The sequence below is a fragment of the Panonychus citri genome, unplaced genomic scaffold (assembly GCF_014898815.1).
Source record: "Panonychus citri isolate SS breed McGregor unplaced genomic scaffold, ASM1489881v1 Contig00103, whole genome shotgun sequence".
Classification (NCBI taxonomy): domain Eukaryota; kingdom Metazoa; phylum Arthropoda; class Arachnida; order Trombidiformes; family Tetranychidae; genus Panonychus; species Panonychus citri.
This window is the reverse complement of record NW_026515508.1, coordinates 74,638-96,744: the sequence shown is the minus strand read 5'-3', so window position 1 is coordinate 96,744 and position 22,107 is coordinate 74,638. Positions and strand designations below refer to the sequence as shown.

At 31.1% G+C, this 22,107-nt stretch overlaps 2 protein-coding genes across 5 annotated transcripts; one reads left to right on the top strand and one right to left on the bottom strand.

Annotated features, from left to right (window-relative positions):
- Positions 1-391: 391 nt before the first annotated feature.
- Positions 392-19,260, bottom strand: LOC128388851 (tyrosine-protein phosphatase 69D-like). Of its 4 annotated transcripts, none has more exons than XM_053348310.1 (8): positions 19,143-19,254; positions 17,764-18,856; positions 13,886-17,289; positions 3,651-3,744; positions 3,456-3,532; positions 3,119-3,373; positions 1,963-2,247; positions 392-1,846 (listed from the first exon to the last, which is right to left on the bottom strand). In XM_053348310.1, the coding sequence occupies exons 2-8, from the start codon at positions 18,275-18,277 to the stop codon at positions 1,760-1,762; spliced, it is 4,716 nt and encodes a 1,571-aa protein (XP_053204285.1). In that variant the 5' UTR covers positions 18,278-18,856; positions 19,143-19,254; the 3' UTR covers positions 392-1,759. The 4 variants fall into 4 exon arrangements, with proteins under 4 accessions (XP_053204285.1, XP_053204286.1, XP_053204287.1 ...); XM_053348311.1 differs by having other exon boundaries at positions 17,764-18,853; positions 19,143-19,252; XM_053348312.1 differs by having other exon boundaries at positions 13,886-16,590; positions 16,696-17,289; positions 17,764-19,248.
- A 29-nt stretch (positions 19,261-19,289) lies between these two features.
- On the top strand, positions 19,290-21,772 carry LOC128388825 (proline-, glutamic acid- and leucine-rich protein 1-like). The gene is made up of 7 exons (XM_053348284.1): positions 19,290-19,384; positions 19,466-19,540; positions 19,775-20,014; positions 20,107-20,172; positions 20,270-20,329; positions 20,433-20,666; positions 20,764-21,772. Exons 1-7 carry the CDS (start codon positions 19,382-19,384, stop codon positions 21,094-21,096), a joined length of 1,011 nt encoding a protein of 336 aa, XP_053204259.1. The 5' UTR covers positions 19,290-19,381; the 3' UTR covers positions 21,097-21,772.
- The last annotated feature ends 335 nt before the right edge of the window (positions 21,773-22,107 follow it).

The window sequence follows — 22,107 nt, the reverse complement described above, 5'->3', positions numbered from 1 at the left end:
AAATCAAAACTATGAACTAATTAAAATCTTAATAATATAACAATTGCAATCAATACGAATGACACAATTAATTAACTAGTAATTAATTTCCAATAACAATCAAGACCAACAAACGAAAACGAAAATCAATCAATTGAATCAATAATTAATTATTACTATTAACTGTAAGAACTAATCAATAAATATAATATTCAATTCAAACAATTAAAACTGGGAGATTAATAAGCAATTAGCAGAAAAGTATTAATGGTTAATTAATTGTGGTAACAATTAAAATTTTCAAATCCTTCGAAAAGATTTTGTATCGATTTTGAATGTTTGAATTTTTTTTCCTTCCAAACAATTAACAATCAAGGTAATGAGGAAATAAAATTGTTCCCAAATTAGTAAATTGTCAAGTTAATTATTTTCAATTTTGTTTTGTTTTTAATTCGTCTAATTGTTCAATTTAATAATAAAAATGATGATGTTGTTTGATGATAAATGATTAACATGATTGAAAGAGGAGAGAGAGAAACTTAAATTGATTGGGTTTATTACAATTGATTAGTTAAGGTTATTGTTGTATTATTGCTGTTGAAAGCAATTAGTTGATCAGAGAGTTAAATTGTTGTGGTAAAAACGATTGATTAATACAATTTATACAATTGCTCTTTCTGACAATCAAATTAAATCATTTGTCGGTAGGTTTTCATAATATATAACAAAAAACAAATCAATGTTCAATTGGCACAAGGAAACAAAAAAGTTTAGGGTTTGTGATTAGTTAACTCTAAAAAGATTGCACATTGGCTTCTGTACAAATATATAATTAGATTAATTATTAATCGTATTGATTATTACATAAATATAATTAGATTCTTTTCATCTTCGTCTTAATAATAACAATTAAAAGGAGGTGGTATAAATTGCGTCGAGGAAATCGTCATGAGAAGATGAGGAAATGGGAGGAAAGGTTTAGTTTCGTGTTTTTTTTCCGGGTTAATAAAAAAAAGGATTACAATTGTTTCTCATATTCACTGGGAAAAAAGAAGCACAATTAAGCTTGATAATTGTGTGAATGAAGATGAGGATGATAGTGAATGAGAGAGAAGTTGATACTCTCTCTCTCTCTGCTCGCTCATCTTTTACTATTGAGAAAACAATAGTTATCGTAAAAAAATTGTAGACTTGTCGTTTGTTGGATCCGTTGTTTTTGTTTTTGAGCATATGAATAGTTTTTTTTTTCTAGTAAAACTGGAACAATTAACTGATTGTTATAATCTAATTGCCATGTTATTCCTTTCTCTTTTCTTTTCAATCAATGAGATAATCATCATCATAATCCAATTGTTGTTAAAATGTCAGTCTATTATCCTTCATCACTGTGATCATGATCCTTTTCATGTTTTTTTTTCTTGCTTCATGGAGATACAGTTTTTCCCTTGGTAATATATTTAGATAATATAAATTGGTGTCCATTGTTTTTTTTTAACCAACATTATCATTATTATCAGTACTTTTAATTGCTCTGGTTTCACATTAATTCAGTCTCATGGTAATTATTATTGCCATAATTGTTATCAATCAACTTTTCATTTCATCACCTTTTGATTATGATCATGATAGTTAATGATATAATGTTTTCCTTGGTTCAGTTTGATTGTGTGTGTGTGAGTGAGTGATTGAGTAGGTTTAGTGTATCCGATTTAAAAAGTTAATTGTTTATAATAATAATAAAAAGATCCTATTTATAAGTGATAATATAATTGTGACAATGTCATAATTGTGTGTCACTCATATTATCACATAGATTGTGTGAATCAATGAAATCTATTAGACTTCGATAAATGAAATCATATTGTGCCTGTAAAGAGACAAGAGAGAGAGAGAGAGAAAGAAAATTAATAACAATTTGATTAAATTAGTTGAAATCATTTCGTGATTTACTAAAGATGAACAGTAATTATAATCAACACGTACGATTGTTTGAAGCATACAAGGCCTTTGAGATCGTGTATATCGAGCGGTTTGGAAAATGTCAACTCGTCCATCAGTCCGAATCTGTTGGGTTAATGAAGATAAAGTAACGAAAAGGCTTGACCTATCACCTCCGCCCGAACAATGGATCACGATTGGAGATGAGGATGAGGAATTAGAGGAAAGGGTGACCTCAATCAATTTCAGAATAGGTAAAGTCGCTTCTGGGACAACTCCACTTCGCCATAACATGAAATGATATTGAGTCAATTGAACTGAATCATTATTCTGTTGGAAGAAAAGAAAAAGAAAACAAATTAGTCAATCAATAGTCCAATCGAACCCATAGTTAAATATAAATAGCTGAAAGTTGGAAAATAATTTAGAAACAATTAACTAAATGAGAAGAGATAAAAAAATTGTGACAAGTTAAATGTTTCAACTAATTTTTTTTTGTATTAACCTTGTGATAGTAAATTGATTGTTACCCTTTTACTATTATTAAAAATACTACGTTAACTGAATCAATTGATTTGATATTTAATTGAGTTAAATTAAGTTTTAACAAAGTTCAAAATAAAAGTTAAATTAATTTGAAGCAATGTATTAACAATTTGTGAACGTGAGTTAATCACACAACACTAATCCAACCCAGTTAAAAGGATAAAACTAATTGTGATTAGTGTTTTTGATTTTAAAGTCAATTTTTTTCAGCCGAAGCTCATTCACCATTAACTTAATTTTTTGTTTCTTCAATCACAATTAAACCAATTACAATTTACTACACCTTCTCACTTGTCTTATCGTAGTAATTGTTACAACACAAATTAACTTGAAAATTTTTTTTCTTTTCTGCATCAATTAACTTTTTCTACTAAATTAAATGTAGTAAAACTTTTCTTTCCTTTTAAATCATCCTTATTAATCAACAATAAACGTTGATCATTTTCAACTGAAAATCTAATTCTAATCAACTTAACCAACAACAACAACAGGATTATTTATACAATTAAACTTGTCATAATCTCCCATTCAAACCCCGTTGTTACAATATAACAAATCCTAATTGTTTACAATTAACTTTTTCGGTTGAACAGTCTAGTAATTAGTTTCCTCTGTTATTAATCACTTTCAGCTACTTTAATCCTTGACCACCAACCTTTGTATTGACCACATAAAATTTTCTAATCATATAATTGTCCAATTCTTGTTCACTTTCAGGTATAATTTTAACATAATCAAAAACTGTCTCTGTCTTTGGCCAGTAACAGTAACACTTTGATTGACCATCACCAAGTTCCGAAAGCATGACCAATATGCTAACATTTTGCTCCAATATCATCCTCCAAAAGTCCAGCACCGTTGTGTCCAGTGGATCTTGTGTAACAATAAATGATAAACAACGATCATAACCCTAAGGGCAAAATAGATAAATACATAAATAAGAAATGAGGACAACAATTAATCTCAAGAATGGAAAGAAATTCAAAATTTACCTGAACAAATGAGGCATTGATATAAGACGAGTTTTCCTTTGTAGGTAATGGAGGTAAAATAACTCGATTAATATCATCTAAGAAAAAAAAAGAAAAGTTTAAATAAGATAAACAATCAATAGGAATCATCATAATTGACTAATTAATATTTAACTATTTTGAATTGATCAAGAAAATTGAGTCAAATTAACTTACGAGGTATAATAAAATCGTAACGATTTTTGTTCATGTTCATATCCATTAGGCCAACACAACATGATTTAGGATCTTCAATAACTTCATTGAGTCTCTGGTGGAAAAAGAAAATTAAGAAAACAAATTAAGTTAATTGATTAAATGATGTAACAAAATTACAGTGAAAATAGAGTAAAAACAAAATATCAACATTACTTTTGTCACATTATAAAACTAATCAACATTATGATTAAGGTATAAAAAGACAGATTAAATATTTAATCAGATGAAGAGAAATAAACAAGAAAAATTAACTGACCACTAATCATAATATTACAAATGGACAAAGTGGACACCGTGTATATGTAGATACATTTATATGTAAACAATGGTCACTACAAACTGATTATACTCTCAATTGGAATGACCATTGGACCTTTAATCATCATTAAGAAATCAGAGGCTTTGATACTAAATCATAACCACACTATCAAAGTTCAATCTAATTGTTATCCATTGACTGGCACGTAAACATAAAGATATTTATATATAAAAATATCATTGTAACTAATGAAATTGATGAACCTGACAAGGTAAATTGAACCAAAACAAGATGATGACGATAACAAATAAAAAAACATAACAAGAATAACCAAAAAAAAAAGATATAACAAGAAAGTAATAGTTATCATACTAATACAAGGAGTCAAGCGAAACTTTTTGTACCGTTATATTACCAGATAACCAATTATATCTGATATAACATTTTTATTTTATCTCTCATCATGATTTTCATGATAATGATAATGAAAAAAGTAACAATATTATCAGCAGAAAATGAGAAAAGTTGTAAAGATTATTATTACAGAAGCCACAAGCCATTAATTTAAAGCAGAAACCAATGGTGATAGTATTTCAACAATCAACATGATCCAATTAACAATTTAAGGTGAAAATAATATATATAACTTTTGATGAACACAATAAACAAAAGTTCAATAATCATTATCATCAATTGTTATTTACATTGAAACCCAATAGTAAACTAAATTCAACTTGTTAATTGTTTACATTGACTTTCACTGGTATTATATTATTATGTCATTTCAATGGATATTATTTTTCCCTGATGACCATTAATACCCATTTGTTTCATGATAAAGTTTAGGGTTAATCAATTGTAACAGAACTTTATTTTTCTCTGAGAACATTTTAAACAATTTAACTTAATAGTCAATAACTTGTATCGATTTTATTGAAATGTTTTCTCAAAAACTAATTCTAAATATTTTTTCTCTTGTGAACTTTCATCTTCCACCTTATGATTGATAAATATAACGGTCAACAACAAGGAAGATGATGAAACGTTAATAGCCCCTGAAAAGGAAAATATGAAATGAGACCAATAACAATCAGATAATCGGATATGGTTCCAAGCAATAGGAGAAAAAAGTTCAATTCAATGAACAACAACAACAACAACACTGAACCTCCAAATCAGATAAACCTTTTTTTTACTCTACAGAATCACCATGTAGCATGGTGATGTATATAAAAAAAAGAGTCACAAACCACGTCAAAGGAAAGTGAAGTAAATGATGAAAGAGAGAGAGAGAAAAAGTTCTAAGATGATCTAAAGGTAGACTGAGTATTTTTCAGGTTGATTGAATATTAATAATGATCATTAATAAGACTGAATGTTATCATGAAATGATTACTGAACAGCAATAAGGTTCATTTATTGTCAATTCTTTCATTTTCAAGCTCTCGTTTTATTCCCAATTGTGATAATTTGATATGTCAAAAGTAAATCATTGCAACGGTGAGAATTCAACAATAAACAAAGTATTAATTAACGAAAAGCTTAAAGGTAACAATTAACTTGATAATTTATGCTACAATTTAAGAGTAAAAACCTTGAATTAAATAGGAACGAAAAGAGAATCAATATTATCGAGAATATTGAGAAAAAAAATTCTTATTATTAATAATCTTTTCCTTCCTTAATTAGTAATTAGTGTAATTAACTTAATAAGATAATGGATTTTCACTTCAAATTGAATTAACCTCTTTTTCTGACAACTTTACCTCGACAATTAAATTAAAAGGGATGTAGCTAATTGTATAATTGTATATGTAATAATGATCACAATTAAGCAATTACAATACATAAGTACAATTGAAACCTTCAACGATAAACTGGTTAGTTATGATATGGTAATTGATCAAATGTTACCACTATTTAGATTGGAAATTAAATCACCAACAGAATTAGTTTATTCTGATTATCCTATCAGAATCAATTATTAAATGATAATCATGATCATCATTCACACTAAACAGACAATAAATATGATGGTCATTCAAATCTGTTGATAATTTAAAAAGTCATTCATCTTATGTAGTTTTTGAACTGGAAAAAAAAATGAACATCATTCATGGTCAACTCATAATCACCATCATCATCATCATTGTAATCATTAGTAAATCATCATCATCTCAATTACAATTGTTATGATTTTCTTCATGAAAGTAAACAGGTATCACTTTGAGCTTGATGTAAATTCATCTTTTCACTTTCATCTTCTATGATGCTAATTTTTTCTGTCATCATGTTAATCAACAATCTAATCATAACTAGATTTGCATGGTTACTTTTGAAAGAAAAACAATCTCCTTCATCTTAACATCAACTGACAACTTGATTAATTGTAAACAATTTATGTACACTGATTAGTTTTAAAATGAAATCATACAAATAACAATTTGGCTATTTCATTGGTTTGATTGTTTACATTTATCAAATTAAAGAAATTGCAACTTTTTCCATTAATTAATTGATGAAGAAATAAATTCTACCTTGAAATAATCAATACAACAGATTAAAAGGGAAATAAAATCATGAATCTCACTGAATCATGGTGAATATGATCAATGATCTTCAATTTAAATTAATAGTAAAAATTTTACTCTTTCCTCTGAAGGAAATAAAAATGGGAAAATTAGACGACACACAAAATAATTAATGATTTAAACTAATAGGATTTACCAATGCAATTCAATTTTAATTGTTTACTTTTCAATTACAATTAACTGTCGTAATATTTTCATGATAATATTACAAACAGAAAGATTTTATCAGCAACAAATATGAAAAAAAAGTTAACTGTACATTATGAATATTAAAATGTATTGTCAGTGAATTTAATTTTAAATGTTTGACCATTAATTTAATTTTATCTCTCTCACTCTTTGACAATTAATAATGAAATCATTGTGCATACAGCAATTAATTAATTGTGACTGATTAAAAGCAATTTCAAATACTATTAGATTGAATTTGATGTCATAAGTAAATAATGGAAACATTTTCCTAAATGGTTGTTTGCTCAATCAAGATGAAGTTAAATTGTTAATTGTAATTAAATTGACAATCAATTTCATTAACTCTTTTTTACTGTTCAGGTTTAAATTGAGAGGTGAAAAAAAGTATCAACAAGATGATAAAATATTAGATAACCAGGACAAAATTGTATTAGCTTCCTGGATAAGCCTCAAGACATTGAAATATTATCATCATTATCATCATCATAATGATGATAATTAAAGTAATAGTTATCATGATGATGATTATCATCATCATTATATCAATGATATTAGAATCAAAATGAGAAACATTTTTTTAGGCAAAGGCCAAAGTTACAAATTGTTTGTGTAAAATTAAACCAGTTACCTGGTGATACTTAACATCAATGATTCAATTGATACTAATTAGTTAATACTAGTCAGTGAAATGCATTTGGATATTAATGATTATCGTGAGAAAAAAATATCATCATTTCCATGATGATATTCATGATAATTAAGGTAAACAGTTTACTTGAAACAATTTTTTCATTCATGTATTTACATTGATTCAGCTGAGTAGGAAAAAAAACAATCAACATTTTGGAAACATGAATGAAAATTGATTGTTGATTAACTATTGATAATTACAAAGTTAATAGGATAAAATTGGGACGGAAATGTTTTCAGGGTAAAGTTGGGAATCTATTGGATAAGTTTTTCTTCAATCTCTTTCTACCATGACATGAAATGTTCATGATAATGAAAAATTGGAATCTTGTTTCTGAAGAAATAATTTCTTCACTTCCAGGTAAAAATGAAATATTGAAAAATAAAACGAGATAGAGTAAGAAAACATTAACATCATTATGGTTGATAGAAAATGACATCAACAAGGAATACATGATAATTTTTTTTATATCTAAGGTGTTGTGATAAATATGCTTCGGAAATTGGTATAATATAAAGTGATATCATGACAACAACAACAATATCATGATAAAGCTTCAATATGTTGAGTGTATGAGAGAGAAAGTGTGTGTGCTGGTATATGTGTTTATGGATGTTTATGTGTATTGAATAGGTTGGAATAACTAGAAAATGATCTGTGAAAGATTGTGAGGATATCCATGAATAGAGAGAAAGAGAGAGAGAGAGGTGGGGGTGTGGTGGAAGATATGATGATGGATGAAAGATGAGAAGTTTATATAAAAAAGGAGAGAAAGTGTGATAGTAAAGAATAAAAGAGGGAGGTAGATCGGTGAAGGGAGAAGGATGAAAACCACGAATAAGATGATGAAAGATGGAGGACAAAGGATGATGATGCTATGTTAGAAAGAGAGAATGAGAGAGAGAGAAAGAGAAAAGGAAAAAAGAGTGACGAAGATGAAGAGATGGAAAAGAGACAAGAAAAGGACAAGAAAGAAGCATAGACAGAAGAGAAAAGGAGATGGAGAGAGAGAGAGAGAGAGAGAGAGAGAGAGAGAGAGAGAGAGAGAGAATGAAGAAAGATGATAATGATAAAGACGAATGAAGGATCGATGGTTAAAATGTTTCTCTTTCTGTTGAGAGGATTTCCAAGTAAACATGATTTAAGAATCGGAGTCTCAGATAGATAATGATGAGGGTAAAGTAGGAAATGAGTTGAATACGAAGATGACGAGGAAGATAAGGATGATTATCATAGCGGAAAAAAGGGAAATAAACTCGACTGCGGCTGAGATGCTGATGGATTATAAGGAAGACCGTTATTATGATAGACCAAAAAGACGATAATGTTCACAGCAAAATGAAATTGGTCTAAAAAGTGAAAAGATGAACTTCAAGAAAATCAGTTGATAATGACGATGAAACGACCAGAAAATTTCAGTAATTATCATCTTCCTATTTCCGGTTTCAGCTTGTTCCAATTTCCTCTTCTCACTCTGACTCTTTCTTTCACAATTTCATTCCTGATTGGTATCAAAAATGTTTATCAATAAATTGCTTTTCATTCAACTGATTTAGCTAATTATTATCATTACTATTGTAATACATAAGTTTTATTGAGATGATTATGATTAGGCTACAGTGATTAGACTTTGATAATCAATTCGTGTTTAATCATGGTGGGAAATTGCAGTTGATGAGAAAACTGGACTGATTGTTATCAATTATCATTCTCATGAGTAATTGACACTTAATCAACACATCAAGACTTTACCTAAATATTAACAATTTAATGATAACAATACAAAAAAAAATCATTGAAAGGATAACTAAAAATACATTTTTATCATCACAATAACTAATCATCACCATCAAATGGCTGTAAATCAGAAATTAACTAAATTATATAACATAAATACCATACCTGTAAATCTAATTCTGAACTTGACAGATTATTAACTCTGATTATCATTATCATGTAGGTAATTATCTGGCTGATCACCATGAACAGGGAATTTACTACGAGAGAGAAAGAGGAGCAAACGATTCCAAAAATGACAATTTACTCTGTAAACTTGGATCATAATGATAGTGATGATAAATTTGCACGAGAAAACATAATGATAATGATTTTTTGCTTCCATAGAGATAACATGGGTTCATCTCATCAGCGAAATCTACTCATCAATTTTTCTTCATCCCCTGATCATCCGCCTCCATTCATCTGAATACAACAATAGTAAACCATAATGATGATGATGATGATGAAAAAAAAATCAATTTCAATAATAAGATTACTGTATATGTGTATGTATTTAATAATAATGATAGGAGATAGTATCATGTCAAGTTGTCAACCAGAATTTTTATCATCATTATCATTATTATTGATACAGTTATAGTTATGTTTTTCAATGAAAAGATGAACAATTTATGCTTCTCTTATGCTATCTTCATCTTGATCGTCTTTAGCTTTAAATGAGTGAGATGAAGGAGAAAAATAATCAGAGAGAGAGAGAGAGAGAGAGAGATGCCAAGATTGATTGTATTGATACTAAAATCTAAGCTTGATGATAAAACTATTAAGATAATGAATAAACAACATGTAATAATAATATAAAAAGAATTGTAAAGTTTTAATATGAACAAAAAAATAAGATGAGAGAGAGAATAAGATTTACTCTATCAATGGGTGATAGAAACGCATCAATGGTTAGAAATCATCATTTCTATCATTAGTCTACTAGGAATGAAATACTATCTGAAGATTTGATTCAATCAATGGATTTAATGTCAACAATTCTGTATAAACAAAAGGATATATAAAAAAATAGTGACTTTTCAGCAGATTTGATGCATTAAGAAAGTTAAACAGAAAAAATCAAGTAAACAATAGATGGAAAGTGATAGTGAATGAGTAAGAATAAGATATTGATGATTGAAAATTTCATATCTTCTTAATCCATGTATCTCATGAGACAGTTTCCAAAATGATAAATTAACATGGGTAGAAGATGAATAGATAACTAAGGTTAATTATCCATCATCACCATGACCTTAAGAAGAGGCAAAAAAGAAGTTGAAGAAAAAACAACTTGGTAAATGTTGATCATGGATATTGTTGAAGTTGTTGTTCATGATGATGATGATGATGATGATGATGATGAGAGGTGATGAGGACGCAAGGATGATTAACAACAAGGTAATCAATGAAGAGGAAACGTCATTTTCATTTGGTTAACTAACGTTAATCACGGGGAAAAGGAGAAAGTGCAATTACAATGCAATTGCAACATTAGATTGGGGAAAAAAAGATTCTCTTTGCTTTATCACAATTGTGATTGTCTATTTGGATTAAGGTTAAAATTGATTAGTTTACCATGAATGCTAATCAATCAAATAGTTAGCAAAAGAATTGGCTCAATTTAAAGGTATACATATATAGTCCAATAATTTGGATCTAGTATTTTAGTAGCAATTTAATCTAAGAAATAACAATTAATTGAGGATTAACTCAATGATTAAATTGACAAGTAAACTATTGAAACTTAGTAGTGAGTCTGTTCAATATGAATAGAAATGCCTTCCAGTTATTATTAGTTATGATGAAGACGAGGAAGGTGGAAGTAGTTGAACTTAATGGAGATTACATGAAATCGATTGATTCAATATTAACAATAATTAAATGTTACTCATGCCGAGATGAAGATTGAGTTATCTCTGAAATGATGAAAGATGAGGAAAAGAAGAAGAGAGAAGCTTAGAAGATGATAAGAGGATGAAGATGAAGATGAAGATGAAGTTTACCAAAAGTATTTATCATTTAAATGTAAAAGTTGTAGTAATCTAAGTAACCTGTTTAAAAAAAATGTTCACAATCAAATGAGTTGATGTTGTTCAACAATCATTATAATCAAATGATTTTACAATTATCTCAAGACATGATTATCATGAAATGAAGGCAATTTAAAGAGGGGAGAGAGAGAGATAATTGAAAATCAGAGGAAATGATTATCATGAATGAATCAATTGTTGATAGTTAATATTGTTGAATGATGATAATACAAACATTGTAATAGTTAAAGCAATACAGACAAAAATATAACGACAATTACAGTAACAGTAATGTAAGCAATGTATTCAATGAAAATTATTAATACATAGATGAACATGTATCTAGTATTGTTTGGTGAAATTTGCATTTATTTGAATAAGCTGAGTAAAAAAATATCAAGAGAGAGAGAGAGAGAGAGAGAGAGAGAGTTCAATAATAATTCAAAATGAAAAATATGAAACATACAGTATGAAATAAGCAATAATTTTGTCAATGTCTGCATAATGATAGCTGTAATTGTAAAACCAGAGTTTCATATTACTTTAGGCTCAACTACTGTATCGAAAGGGATATGTAAGAGTCTAAAGGTAAAAAACTCATCCATTGCTCATCCAAATCATCATGATCAAAGTCAAATATTGAAACATTACAATTGAAATTGTTTGAAAAAGAGAAGAAAAAATTTAATATCAACACAGAATCGATCTTGAATTATATCATCTGATGATAATATGACATAAATAACAAGAGGATGATAAAGATGAAGGAGAAAAGAATCACAGAGATTTGAAGAGAGGGAGATACATGGCTTCACTCTCATGGAAAAAGATGATAACTGGTGAGAGAGAGAGAGAGAGAGAAATACTCAATTCTGATCAGAATTTGAACAATACAATGAATGATGAAGAAGATAAATTCAGGTATAAACACATGATATCAAGATGAGAGTTATGATGATGATGATGAGGAGAAGATGGAAAAAAAGTAAAATTGATCATCTCTATCATCATTTAAAGATGAGTTCAATTCTCGTTTTGTTATTATTACCTCTCTCACTTTTCCTATTCAGCTATTGTTTTGTTAATGTTATCATGGAGAAAACAGTTTCTACTTGAATCGAATGTAATTTTCAACTTTTTCAACGTTTTTTTCATCTATTGTACAGTTATCCTCATCATTTTTTCCTCCTCTCATCCTTACCTTCATCTCTCTTTTTTTAATACAACACTCAAAGTAGAAAGGGAGAAAGATTATCATCACTTAATCATTAAAATATTATTAATATTTGAAGGCGAAAAGTAAGAAAAAAATGCCGAAAAAGATCAAGAACTTTTCCTATGGAAAAAAATTTCACTTTAAAATTAACAAAAAAAGTTTCGGTTTGAAGGTTATCCTAGTGAAGAGACAAAAAAAGAAATACGATAATCACTGAGATGCAAATTTCTCTCCACCCACAATTGTCTCTTCTACTCTTGTGACAATTCTGAGTTTCATTTTCAGGGAATAAGGTTAAGAACTAGTAGAAAAACTTTCTCTGGAAAATGAATTTTCATCTCATTCTATTGATGAGCAGAATTAATAAAGATATTTCTACAAATGAAGAGAAATTTCTTGATATTATGAAAAAGAGAAAGAAGGAGAGAGAGAGAGGAAGAGATAGAAGATGCTAATGATGAAGGAAAATGATACAAAACTTAAATGCTAATAGAGAAATTTAAAAATAATGGAATAATGATTTTCTTAGTTTCTCTCTGAGTTTTATGTTGATGAACATAATCATTGAGGGAAAGAAAGAGAAACCTGTTCAATGGATGAAGAAGAAAAAAAAAGTTGTCATCATCTTTCACTATTACCAACTAATGATGTATTATAATCATGAAAAGTTATTTATTTAAAAAAAGATTCAGGTAATATAATGAATGAGTGCATAGTACATGAACTTAATGATAAAGATAATAAAATAAAGGACCAATCCTTAATTCATCATCTTCATCATCATCATCATCAGTAAGAGGCAAATGATAATATCTTTCCGATGATATAATGATTAAATTAAATTCCAACTCAAATTCAGAAGCAAATATTATCACCATTTGTTTTAGGAAAATGTTTCATTATCTAATATTAACAGACAATAAGTTGAATTATTAACCATTATAATAGATATTCAATATAACATGATGATTACTGAGTAATAATAAAGGATAATAATAAAACAATCCTAAGGAAAATGGATAAACAGTAATTGATATAAGGTGAAAAAAACAATAGACTCAAAAGATTGTAAATATTAGGGAGAAATTGTATCATTCCCATGTAGATTATTATGTAAGTGATGTATTCATTGTCTATGGGAAAAGGTTGACAGGACTGAGAGAGAATAATAAATTATATATGTAATAAGAAAATTATCATAGGATGATGATGATATTTGACTGAATACCACAGAGTGTTAACAACAATTAGAGTGTTAACTATGAAAATGGAACACTAATTATGTGACAAGATGATCATTTGATAATGATGGATGATTAAGGTAACTTAAAATAGTGAATAGTCATTAAGGAAGGAGAGAAAATGTTTTTTTTTCGTCTTTCCAATCTAATAGATGATAATTTAATTCTTATGATAATTATTTTCGACTTACATCAAATTCCGCCATGACACCATTGATGTTGCCCTCAAATTTTTGCTCCTTCAGTTGACGATAATGATCTTTAAGGTGGCAAATTTCAATCTCGGTATCACCAAATTGTGCAAACTCCATTAGTGCTCGATAGACGAAAATGTATTGTTTAAATGATTGGACCAGAAAGTTTCGTTGGTATCGTAGCTGAGAAACACATTCGTAGATGTTTATTGTGGTTCCACAGGTAATTTCGGGTACCAGAGAATCGATAGCGATAAATGTACCCGTTCTACCCACTCCAGCTGAACAGTGGACCAAAAGTGGACCTTTATCTGGACAATAATGTTCATTGACACGTTTAATGAATCGAAGGAGCCATGAAGGTTGTTCCGGTGCGAGAAAATCTTTCCAAAGGAGAAAGTGAAACTGTAACACATCTCGAGGTAATTCATCTTCATCGGCATCAAGGCGGGTAAGTGAAAATCGACGGATGATGAAATCAGAGTATTTGGTATAACTGGTCAAACTAACGGTGTATAAAGTGTCAATCTTTTTAGTCCCAGAGTCTGTCCAATAATGAGAGCATTTGATTTTACCATGTTCTTCAATCCCAGTTAACATGACGATAACACTGACCTTTTGTTCATAGATCATTCGCCAAAAATCTGTCACCGTTTTCTCAACTGGACCTTGAGCACAAATATAAAGCTTTCGACCTTTATAACCTTCAACAAAATTAGCGTTAATATAATCCGATCCAGGGATACCCTCGATAGGTGATAGTTTAACTCGAGTTTGATCATAACACTTGATGTCAGGGTAACGATTTTTACCAACGTTTTCAGTTAGATTTGAATCGATAGAGGTTCGATCACCAAAATTTTCGGGTAACGCTTCAAACTCAGACTGAAAAAGTAGATCTGAATTGGCATGACGCTCAATAAAAACATTGGGCAAATTTTGTATTGGAATAGGTTGACCAATCCATTTGTGTCCATTGATTGAACCAATTACACCATTTGAAATGATGTGTCCATTTTTGGTTCCAACAACAGTTCGTCTAAGTAAAGCGGTAAGGCCAAGGCGCTCATCGTCACCCGTCTCACTAAGAGAATCATCAACCTTTGTCCTTAGGAAACAAATCACAGAGAGAACGGAAAATAGAATCAAAGCAAGGCCACAAACAATACCAAACAAAATGGCCGCCGCTGAATCACTGAGAGAGGCAAAGATTGGTGAAAGTGGTGAAAGTGATCCAACCCTTGGGTCAACCGAACCGGTGGTAATGGTATCAAAAAAGTCACTTTGTTTGGTAAGATAAACACCATTAGGTCCAAGAACACGAACCTCAATGAACCCCGAGTAATTAGTTGACGAATCTAAAGGTCCATCAGCAATTAAATTGTTTAATGAAGATAAACCGATAGTTGAATAGTATGGACCATAATTTAAATTACTATGACTATGATTATGATGATGATGATGATTAACACCATTGGTATGGATGTTTATGTGAATACTATTAGGACCATTTTGATTAGGATTATTGGTGTTACTATTAACATTATTATTATTATTATTATTAATTATTTCACTAGGAGTGGTCATCATATAACCAGGATCGATTCTTCTTGGTATTCGACCATCTTCACAAGATGAATGTTCACCATCACCAATAATTATCTCATCGGCAAGATTATCGGGTGACATTTCATCGGCAATGTAGGCACCCAAAAGGGTTGTATCATTACTTTGAAGGGCAGCAAAGGTTGATGAATGGACGTCAGCGTAGGTGGTAATATTTACATTGGAGGGTAATGGAGGTAAGACCAGATTGGTTTCCGTGTTTTTTGGCAATTTAATTATCACTATTTTATAACATTTAATTGGTCCATTTCTCTCCGAGAGACGGGGAATGGTTAACTTTAATTGACGACAGAAAGGATCATCTGGATCAACCAAGGAAAGTAATGATCCAGCTCCTGGAATTGAGGGTGGAACGGTGGGTGAAGAGTAGCACATAGTCGATGAGGTGATAACACTTAACTCTCCACAACCCGCTTTATTAAGGGTACACAATCGAACCGTATAATTGGTATTAGGTTTAACGTCTAAACTAAGGCTTGATTCATTACTATCAACGGGATAGATTTTCTTAAAATTATCCATTTCCATTTGATTATCAGCGTTACGATAAGATGAATGACCTTCTAGAGAAACATTATAACCGACTATGGTTCCTCTTGATTTAGATGGTGGATCCCATGTAATGTTAACACGATTTGATGATCGATCAGAATCATAGAAACACCTAAGGATAACATTTTCCGGTGCTTCAGCAATTCCATCTAAAGTTGATACTTGAAATTTAGGATCAGACCATTTACCACATCCAAGTGAGGAACAAGCTCGAACTCTAACCGTATAATTAGTCGCTGGTACTAAACCGACAAACATGAACATTAACCTTGATCCACTTCCACCAGTTTCTCTATTGATTTGGAATGATTTATTATACAATAAACGATCATCGGCATCTCTTAATTCAAGAATATATTCAATTATATCGGCACCATTATCTTCTGGTGGTTTCCTCCAGCCAATCCAAATAGTTTCATTGGTTCGGGAAAGAACATGAAGTTGTGTAACCGGTGAAGGTACATCCGGTGGCATGGTAACATTTCCGATAACCCAATCTGATTGTCCAGCATCATTGAAAGCAGCTAAACGAAATTCATAAGAAAATGCCGGAATTAGACGGAAAACGGTATAAGAAGCCGTTCGATTGGGTTCAATGTTTCCATCGATTTCACTCCACTCTGAGTCACCTGTTTCCGTAATATTTCTCATCTCAAGGTATATCCGGTGAACTTGGGTGTTACCATTGCTACGTAATAACCATGAGATGTTAACACTTCTTGGATTAATTGGCTCAATGGTTAATGAATCTAATCGAGCTGGTTCAATGACAAATAAATCTAAACGGGATAAGTTTCCATTATTATTCAATTGATCACCAATTCCTCCAGCATCTCGACATGCATACGTCCCATTGTCACTTAAACGAAGTGATTTAATAGTTAAACTGAATCGATCCAGGTCATCACCAAAAGTAGAACTTATTGTTGTAGATCCATTTCCTCCTCCTCCTCCTCCGCCGACATTATTATTATTTGTACCAAGAAAAATTCTATCATCATAAATTATTGGCTCCCATGGTTCACTTTGAACAGTTAACGATGGTTTATCATCTTTATTATCACTATTGGTACCAATGGACCTTGTCACTATCTTCTCCCAGATAACGTTTTTAGGAGGAAAATTAGTATTTCTATTAATAATTAAACATCTAAGAATTGCAGTATCGTTCAATGTTCCTTTAAGAACTTGAGCATTTGGAAAAATTTGAGCTGTCATCAAGCCTGAGGAACGATGATGATGATGAAAGGCAATTGAAGGAAACACGTATTATCATTAATCGGCGACAAAATATTCACGTGGTGAAAAGATTTTGTATCAATAAGATGAATTCAATTGTAACGATTGTAGGATTGAGAGAGGGAGAGAGACACACACACATATTGAGAGAAATTGAAAGGACAATGATGATGATGATTATGATGAAGATGACGATGACGATCAAAATTGACGATAATCACATGGAAATGGTGATACACAAGGACGAAGAACGTAGTTATCGGATCAATGTGAAAGAGGGAAAGGATTAATGATGAGAATGATAGAGAAAAAGAGGAAGAGGAAAAAATAAAAAAAGGAAATAAACAAATCGATTAAAGCATAAAATAATTAAATAAACAACAATTATCTCTCTTTCACCATAGAGAGAGAGAGAGAGAGAGAGTACAAATTCTAAATAAATAGTTGATGAATCTTACCTTCACTTGGAGATGATGAAGTTGTGTTCAAATCTCTTGGAAGCATATACGATGTTGGTGGAGAAATTGTCACATTATTGATATTTATGTTTAATGGAAAACTTTTGTTACTTTGCAAAAAACTACTCGATGGTAATGGAGGTGGAAGAGAAGATGATGATGATGATGATGATAAAGATGGTGCATCAGCTAATGAGCTGAATATTGTAGTAGAATTGTGAGAATTGCTATTATTTATAATATTATTACTTTGTGAAAGATCAGATTTACTATTATTACTAAAATTATTACTATTGGTCAATGGTAAAGATGAAGTTACCATCATGTGGTTTGACATTTTTGATGATGAAGATGGAGATAGAGTTGAAGATGATGATGGTGATGATGGCGATGATACAAGATCAAGATCATCTTCACTATTATTATTATTATTATTATTAAATGGTGTTGATTCACTGGCAACAAAAAGATATACCAAAGAACCAACTAATACCAGGGTTCCATGGTGTTTCATGTTGTCGATCTGGATTAAAAGCCGTTGTTATTGGTGTTGATTTGATTGTTAAATAAAGGAGAAAGGCCTTCAATTGATAATAAATGATGATGATTAACAGAAGGGAATGAAACCAGCTAGAAAAGCTAATATGTTTCATTTAATACCTTCTCCAGGCCTAACACACTGATTAACTGTAGTCACAGTAAACATGATGAGAGTAACAATTGATGTCGACAAAAAGAGGTATCCATTTTTTTTTTGTTTGGGGTTACAACTTAATTTCTTATTAGGGAAGAACAAGATTTAATGGAGAAAATGAAAAATCAAACGATGGAAAATGATGTTAATAAACTTGGGTGATTAACGTATATTAATACAAATGGTAAAGATGATTTATCAACCATATACACATGAGAACAGAATGTTGATTTTCCCCAGAGAGAGAGATATTAACACACAAAGAAATGGCGAGAGGGAGAGATGATGAAGATAAACACCAGTACCAGAAGAAGAAGCCAAATGATGGTTATATTAAAATAAGATAATCACATTAATATTTTGTAAAAGAGAATAGAACAAAAAAATGTTCTTTTCCTTCTTGTTGGTTTTGGTGTTTTTTGGAAAGAGAAGAAAACACAAGACCAAGAGAAAAAGAGAAAACCAGAATTTAGAATCAACGTTTGATTGGTAACAACAAACAGGAGAAAGTCATGGGACACATCATAAGAAATTCCATCCAATTTTCACCCGTTAATCCGATGAGAGAGAAGAGAGAAGGTAAAAATAATTGGAGAAAAAGAAAGAAGAAAACAAAAACAAATGATTAATCCATTGGAATACAAGTAAAAGAGAACAACATGATTAACGTGTGTAGAAAAGTTACCATGAAAATAGATGGAGAAAAAAAGGAAATAAAGAAAAAATAATATTCTTTTGACAGGTAACAATAAAAAGGAAAACAACAAGAAACTGAACAACCTGAACTCTACACAACACTAACATCATTTGTAGTAAATGAAACACTTTATTCTACAAGAAGCTATAGCTCAAACAGCTCCCAATCTAATTGGCTGATATTGAGTCAGCGCAAACCCTTTATTTACATTTTTAATCTCAATTAAAATGGTGAGTTTTTTTAATTAGATTTTAATTTAATTAATTAATATTAATTTAATCTCTTTTTTTCTTCTTTTTTTCTCTCTGCAGGTCTCTCCCATAACCACCGCCGAGAATACGCCATCACCGGCAGCTGCCACTCGCCAGATCCGAGCCCAACTCAAGGTGAGTTTTGCTTTCTTTTTCTCTTTCTTTTTTCTCTTTCTCTTTCTTTTTCTCTTTCTTTTCTCTTTCTTTTCTCTTTCTTTTTCTCTTTCTTTTTTCTCTTTCTTTTTCTCTTTCTTTTTTCTCTTTCTTTTTTCTCTTTCTTTTTCTCTTTCTTTTTCTCTTTCTTTTTTCTTTTTGCTTACCTCTCTAATTGTTTTCCCTTTACTTTTTTTTCTTTATTCTCTCTTCTAGTCAATCCAGCCGCCTCTCTTCGAGCCTGACAAGCCGAAGAGGAAGAAGAAAAAAAGGCCAGCGCCTCCACCGCCGACTCAACCAGCGCCACCACCACCGACTCAACCACCAGCACCTCTCTCTCAACCTCCTCTCTCTCAACCTCCTCTCTCTCAACCTCCTCTCTCTCAACCTCGCATCATTCTCTCTGACAACCTGACGACAGAGATCGAAAAGAGTGTCAGTACTGAGGAACAATCAGTAAGTTTAAATAAATTTAATTCCCCACAATTCCCCACAATTTTTTGATATTAATTATTGTCTTAATTTCTGCATTTATTTTGCTATTACAGGTTGTTGATCATGCTATTGATCAAAATGATCCTTATGATGAGGAAACTGATGCTGAGGAACAACCAGTAAGTTTCACTAGATTTAATTCCCCACAATTCCCCACAATTTTTAAATACAATTTTCTTTTGTTTTTTAATCTCTGGTTTCATTTTGCTGTTACAGGTTGTCGATCATGATGTCCATCAAAATGATCAAGATGATGACAATGATGTTGAACAACAAGTGAGTTTTCAACGATGAAATTCCCCACAATTCCCCACATTTAAATAGAATTATAATATTCATATTTTGTATTATTTGTCTAATTTATTTTTTGTCATTTCAGCTTTCTGATCATGAAGGTGATTTACCTGATCCTCCTCAGCTTATCGAACTGAGTGATCAGAGGCTTCGTTCAGCAAAAGCTGGCGAAGCCGATTATCCTGTTGATAGTTGGCTGAGGCGAGGGTATGCCTACCATCCCGGGCTAAAGCGCCGAGTCATCGGTAATTTGGTCCAACAGCGTCTAATTTACTTAGACAATGAGTTGGACTTACCTGATATGGAGCCTGAAGAGCTTGTAAGTATCAACTTATTTGAAAAGATTCGATAAAACTTAATCTTGATTATGATTTAATAATGAACACATTACTAATGGTTTTTTTGTTTCTTTTTAGGGTCCAATCAATGCCCCAGGTAGTGGTGAACACTACAGTTGGGCTGAGTTGGCACCAAAAGAGATGGAGTCAGCGCGGGAAGAGGAAAAGAGGAGGATAAGGAAGGAGAAGCGGACCGGGAAATGGGGCGCTAATCCCGAAACCCGGTGTCGTTTCTGTGCCAAAATTTTCGCTCGTAAGGATGTCGCCGACACCCACGAGAAAAATGCTTGTAAAGCACCTGGTGCTCACAAGCATGTTTGTGACCCAGGTGTTTGTCCAGATCCATGTATTGGATCTAGAGATTGGGTCAGATCCGTTGGCAAAAAACGCGGGCGAAAAGCCCGTAAATAAATTTTGCTAATTATTGTAAAAAATTTACTTTATTTATATTTGATATATTTGAAATTTTCGAAATATTTAGTCATTAAATTGACTCGAAAAAAGCTCTCTCGCTAAAGAATCGTGAACTAAGTCTTTTGTCTTTGTTACAATTTTTCTCTTCTTGTTCCTGAATCTTTTCTGTTGGTCGATATTTCTACCGCTACCTTGTGATCCAGCAGAAGGGGAGATAGTTTTACCAGCAGTTGATCGTATGGCTGAGAGGGTAGGCTGCATTGGAACAATAAACTTTTGTAATGAATCAAGTTCAGCGATTGAAACACAAGAATTTACAAGCGAACAAATCTCAGCGATCATTTTTTGCTTTCGCTCTTCCAGAGTACGCTTAACATCATTTGTGCTAGTTGGTAGAAGATGAACATGGGCCTCTGCTTTCTCGATGTCTTGACTTGGCATTTCCAATTCAAGATCATCCTCAAGCGATATTTGATTGGATTCATTCATAGCATCGGTCTCATTCCGTTTCATACCAATGAAGTGAATGTGCTTACACATATTCCCTTTAATCATAAAGTCGAAGCATTCGCATGAAACCTCACTTATACAGAGATCACAAGCTTGACAGTGTATCAAACATGAGCAATCACTTTTCTTCTTAATGGTGACGGTGTACATATTGAGCAGCTCACTATTTGAGATTATTATCCATTTAGTTGAATCATTTTGGTCGTGCGAAAAGTCAAACGTACAGTTTAATGCTCGCTGGTGCCTGTTTCGCAATTCAGACAACTTGGTAGGGACAAATCCTTTTGTCTGTCTTATTAGTTTATCGTATTGCATTCCATAAGTTAATTTCATTAGTGCGGATATCGATTCATCCATTCTTTTAACTTTTTTACCATCCATATAAATATGTTTGAGGTTCCTTGAGATAAAAGATAAAACATCTTATCATTAAACCCCACAATTCCACATATAATCAATTAATTAACACAGAAAGTTCTCGAGGTGCATATTAGTGTT

Excerpts from the sequence above, each read along its gene's own strand:
- LOC128388825 (XM_053348284.1), top strand. Across the intron at positions 20,015-20,106 it reads TCAGTACTGAGGAACAATCA|GTTGTTGATCATGCTATTGA; the intron begins GTAAGTTTAAAT and ends TTGCTATTACAG. Across the intron at positions 20,667-20,763 it reads ATATGGAGCCTGAAGAGCTT|GGTCCAATCAATGCCCCAGG; the intron begins GTAAGTATCAAC and ends GTTTCTTTTTAG.
- LOC128388851 (XM_053348309.1), bottom strand. The coding sequence starts at position 18,277 with ATGAAACACCATGGAACCCTGGTATTAGTTGGTTCTTTGGTATATCTT. Across the intron at positions 17,290-17,763 it reads TTCATCATCTCCAAGTGAAG|GCTTGATGACAGCTCAAATT; the intron begins GTAAGATTCATC and ends ATCGTTCCTCAG. Across the intron at positions 3,533-3,650 it reads TTACGATTTTATTATACCTC|ATGATATTAATCGAGTTATT; the intron begins GTAAGTTAATTT and ends TTTTTTTCTTAG.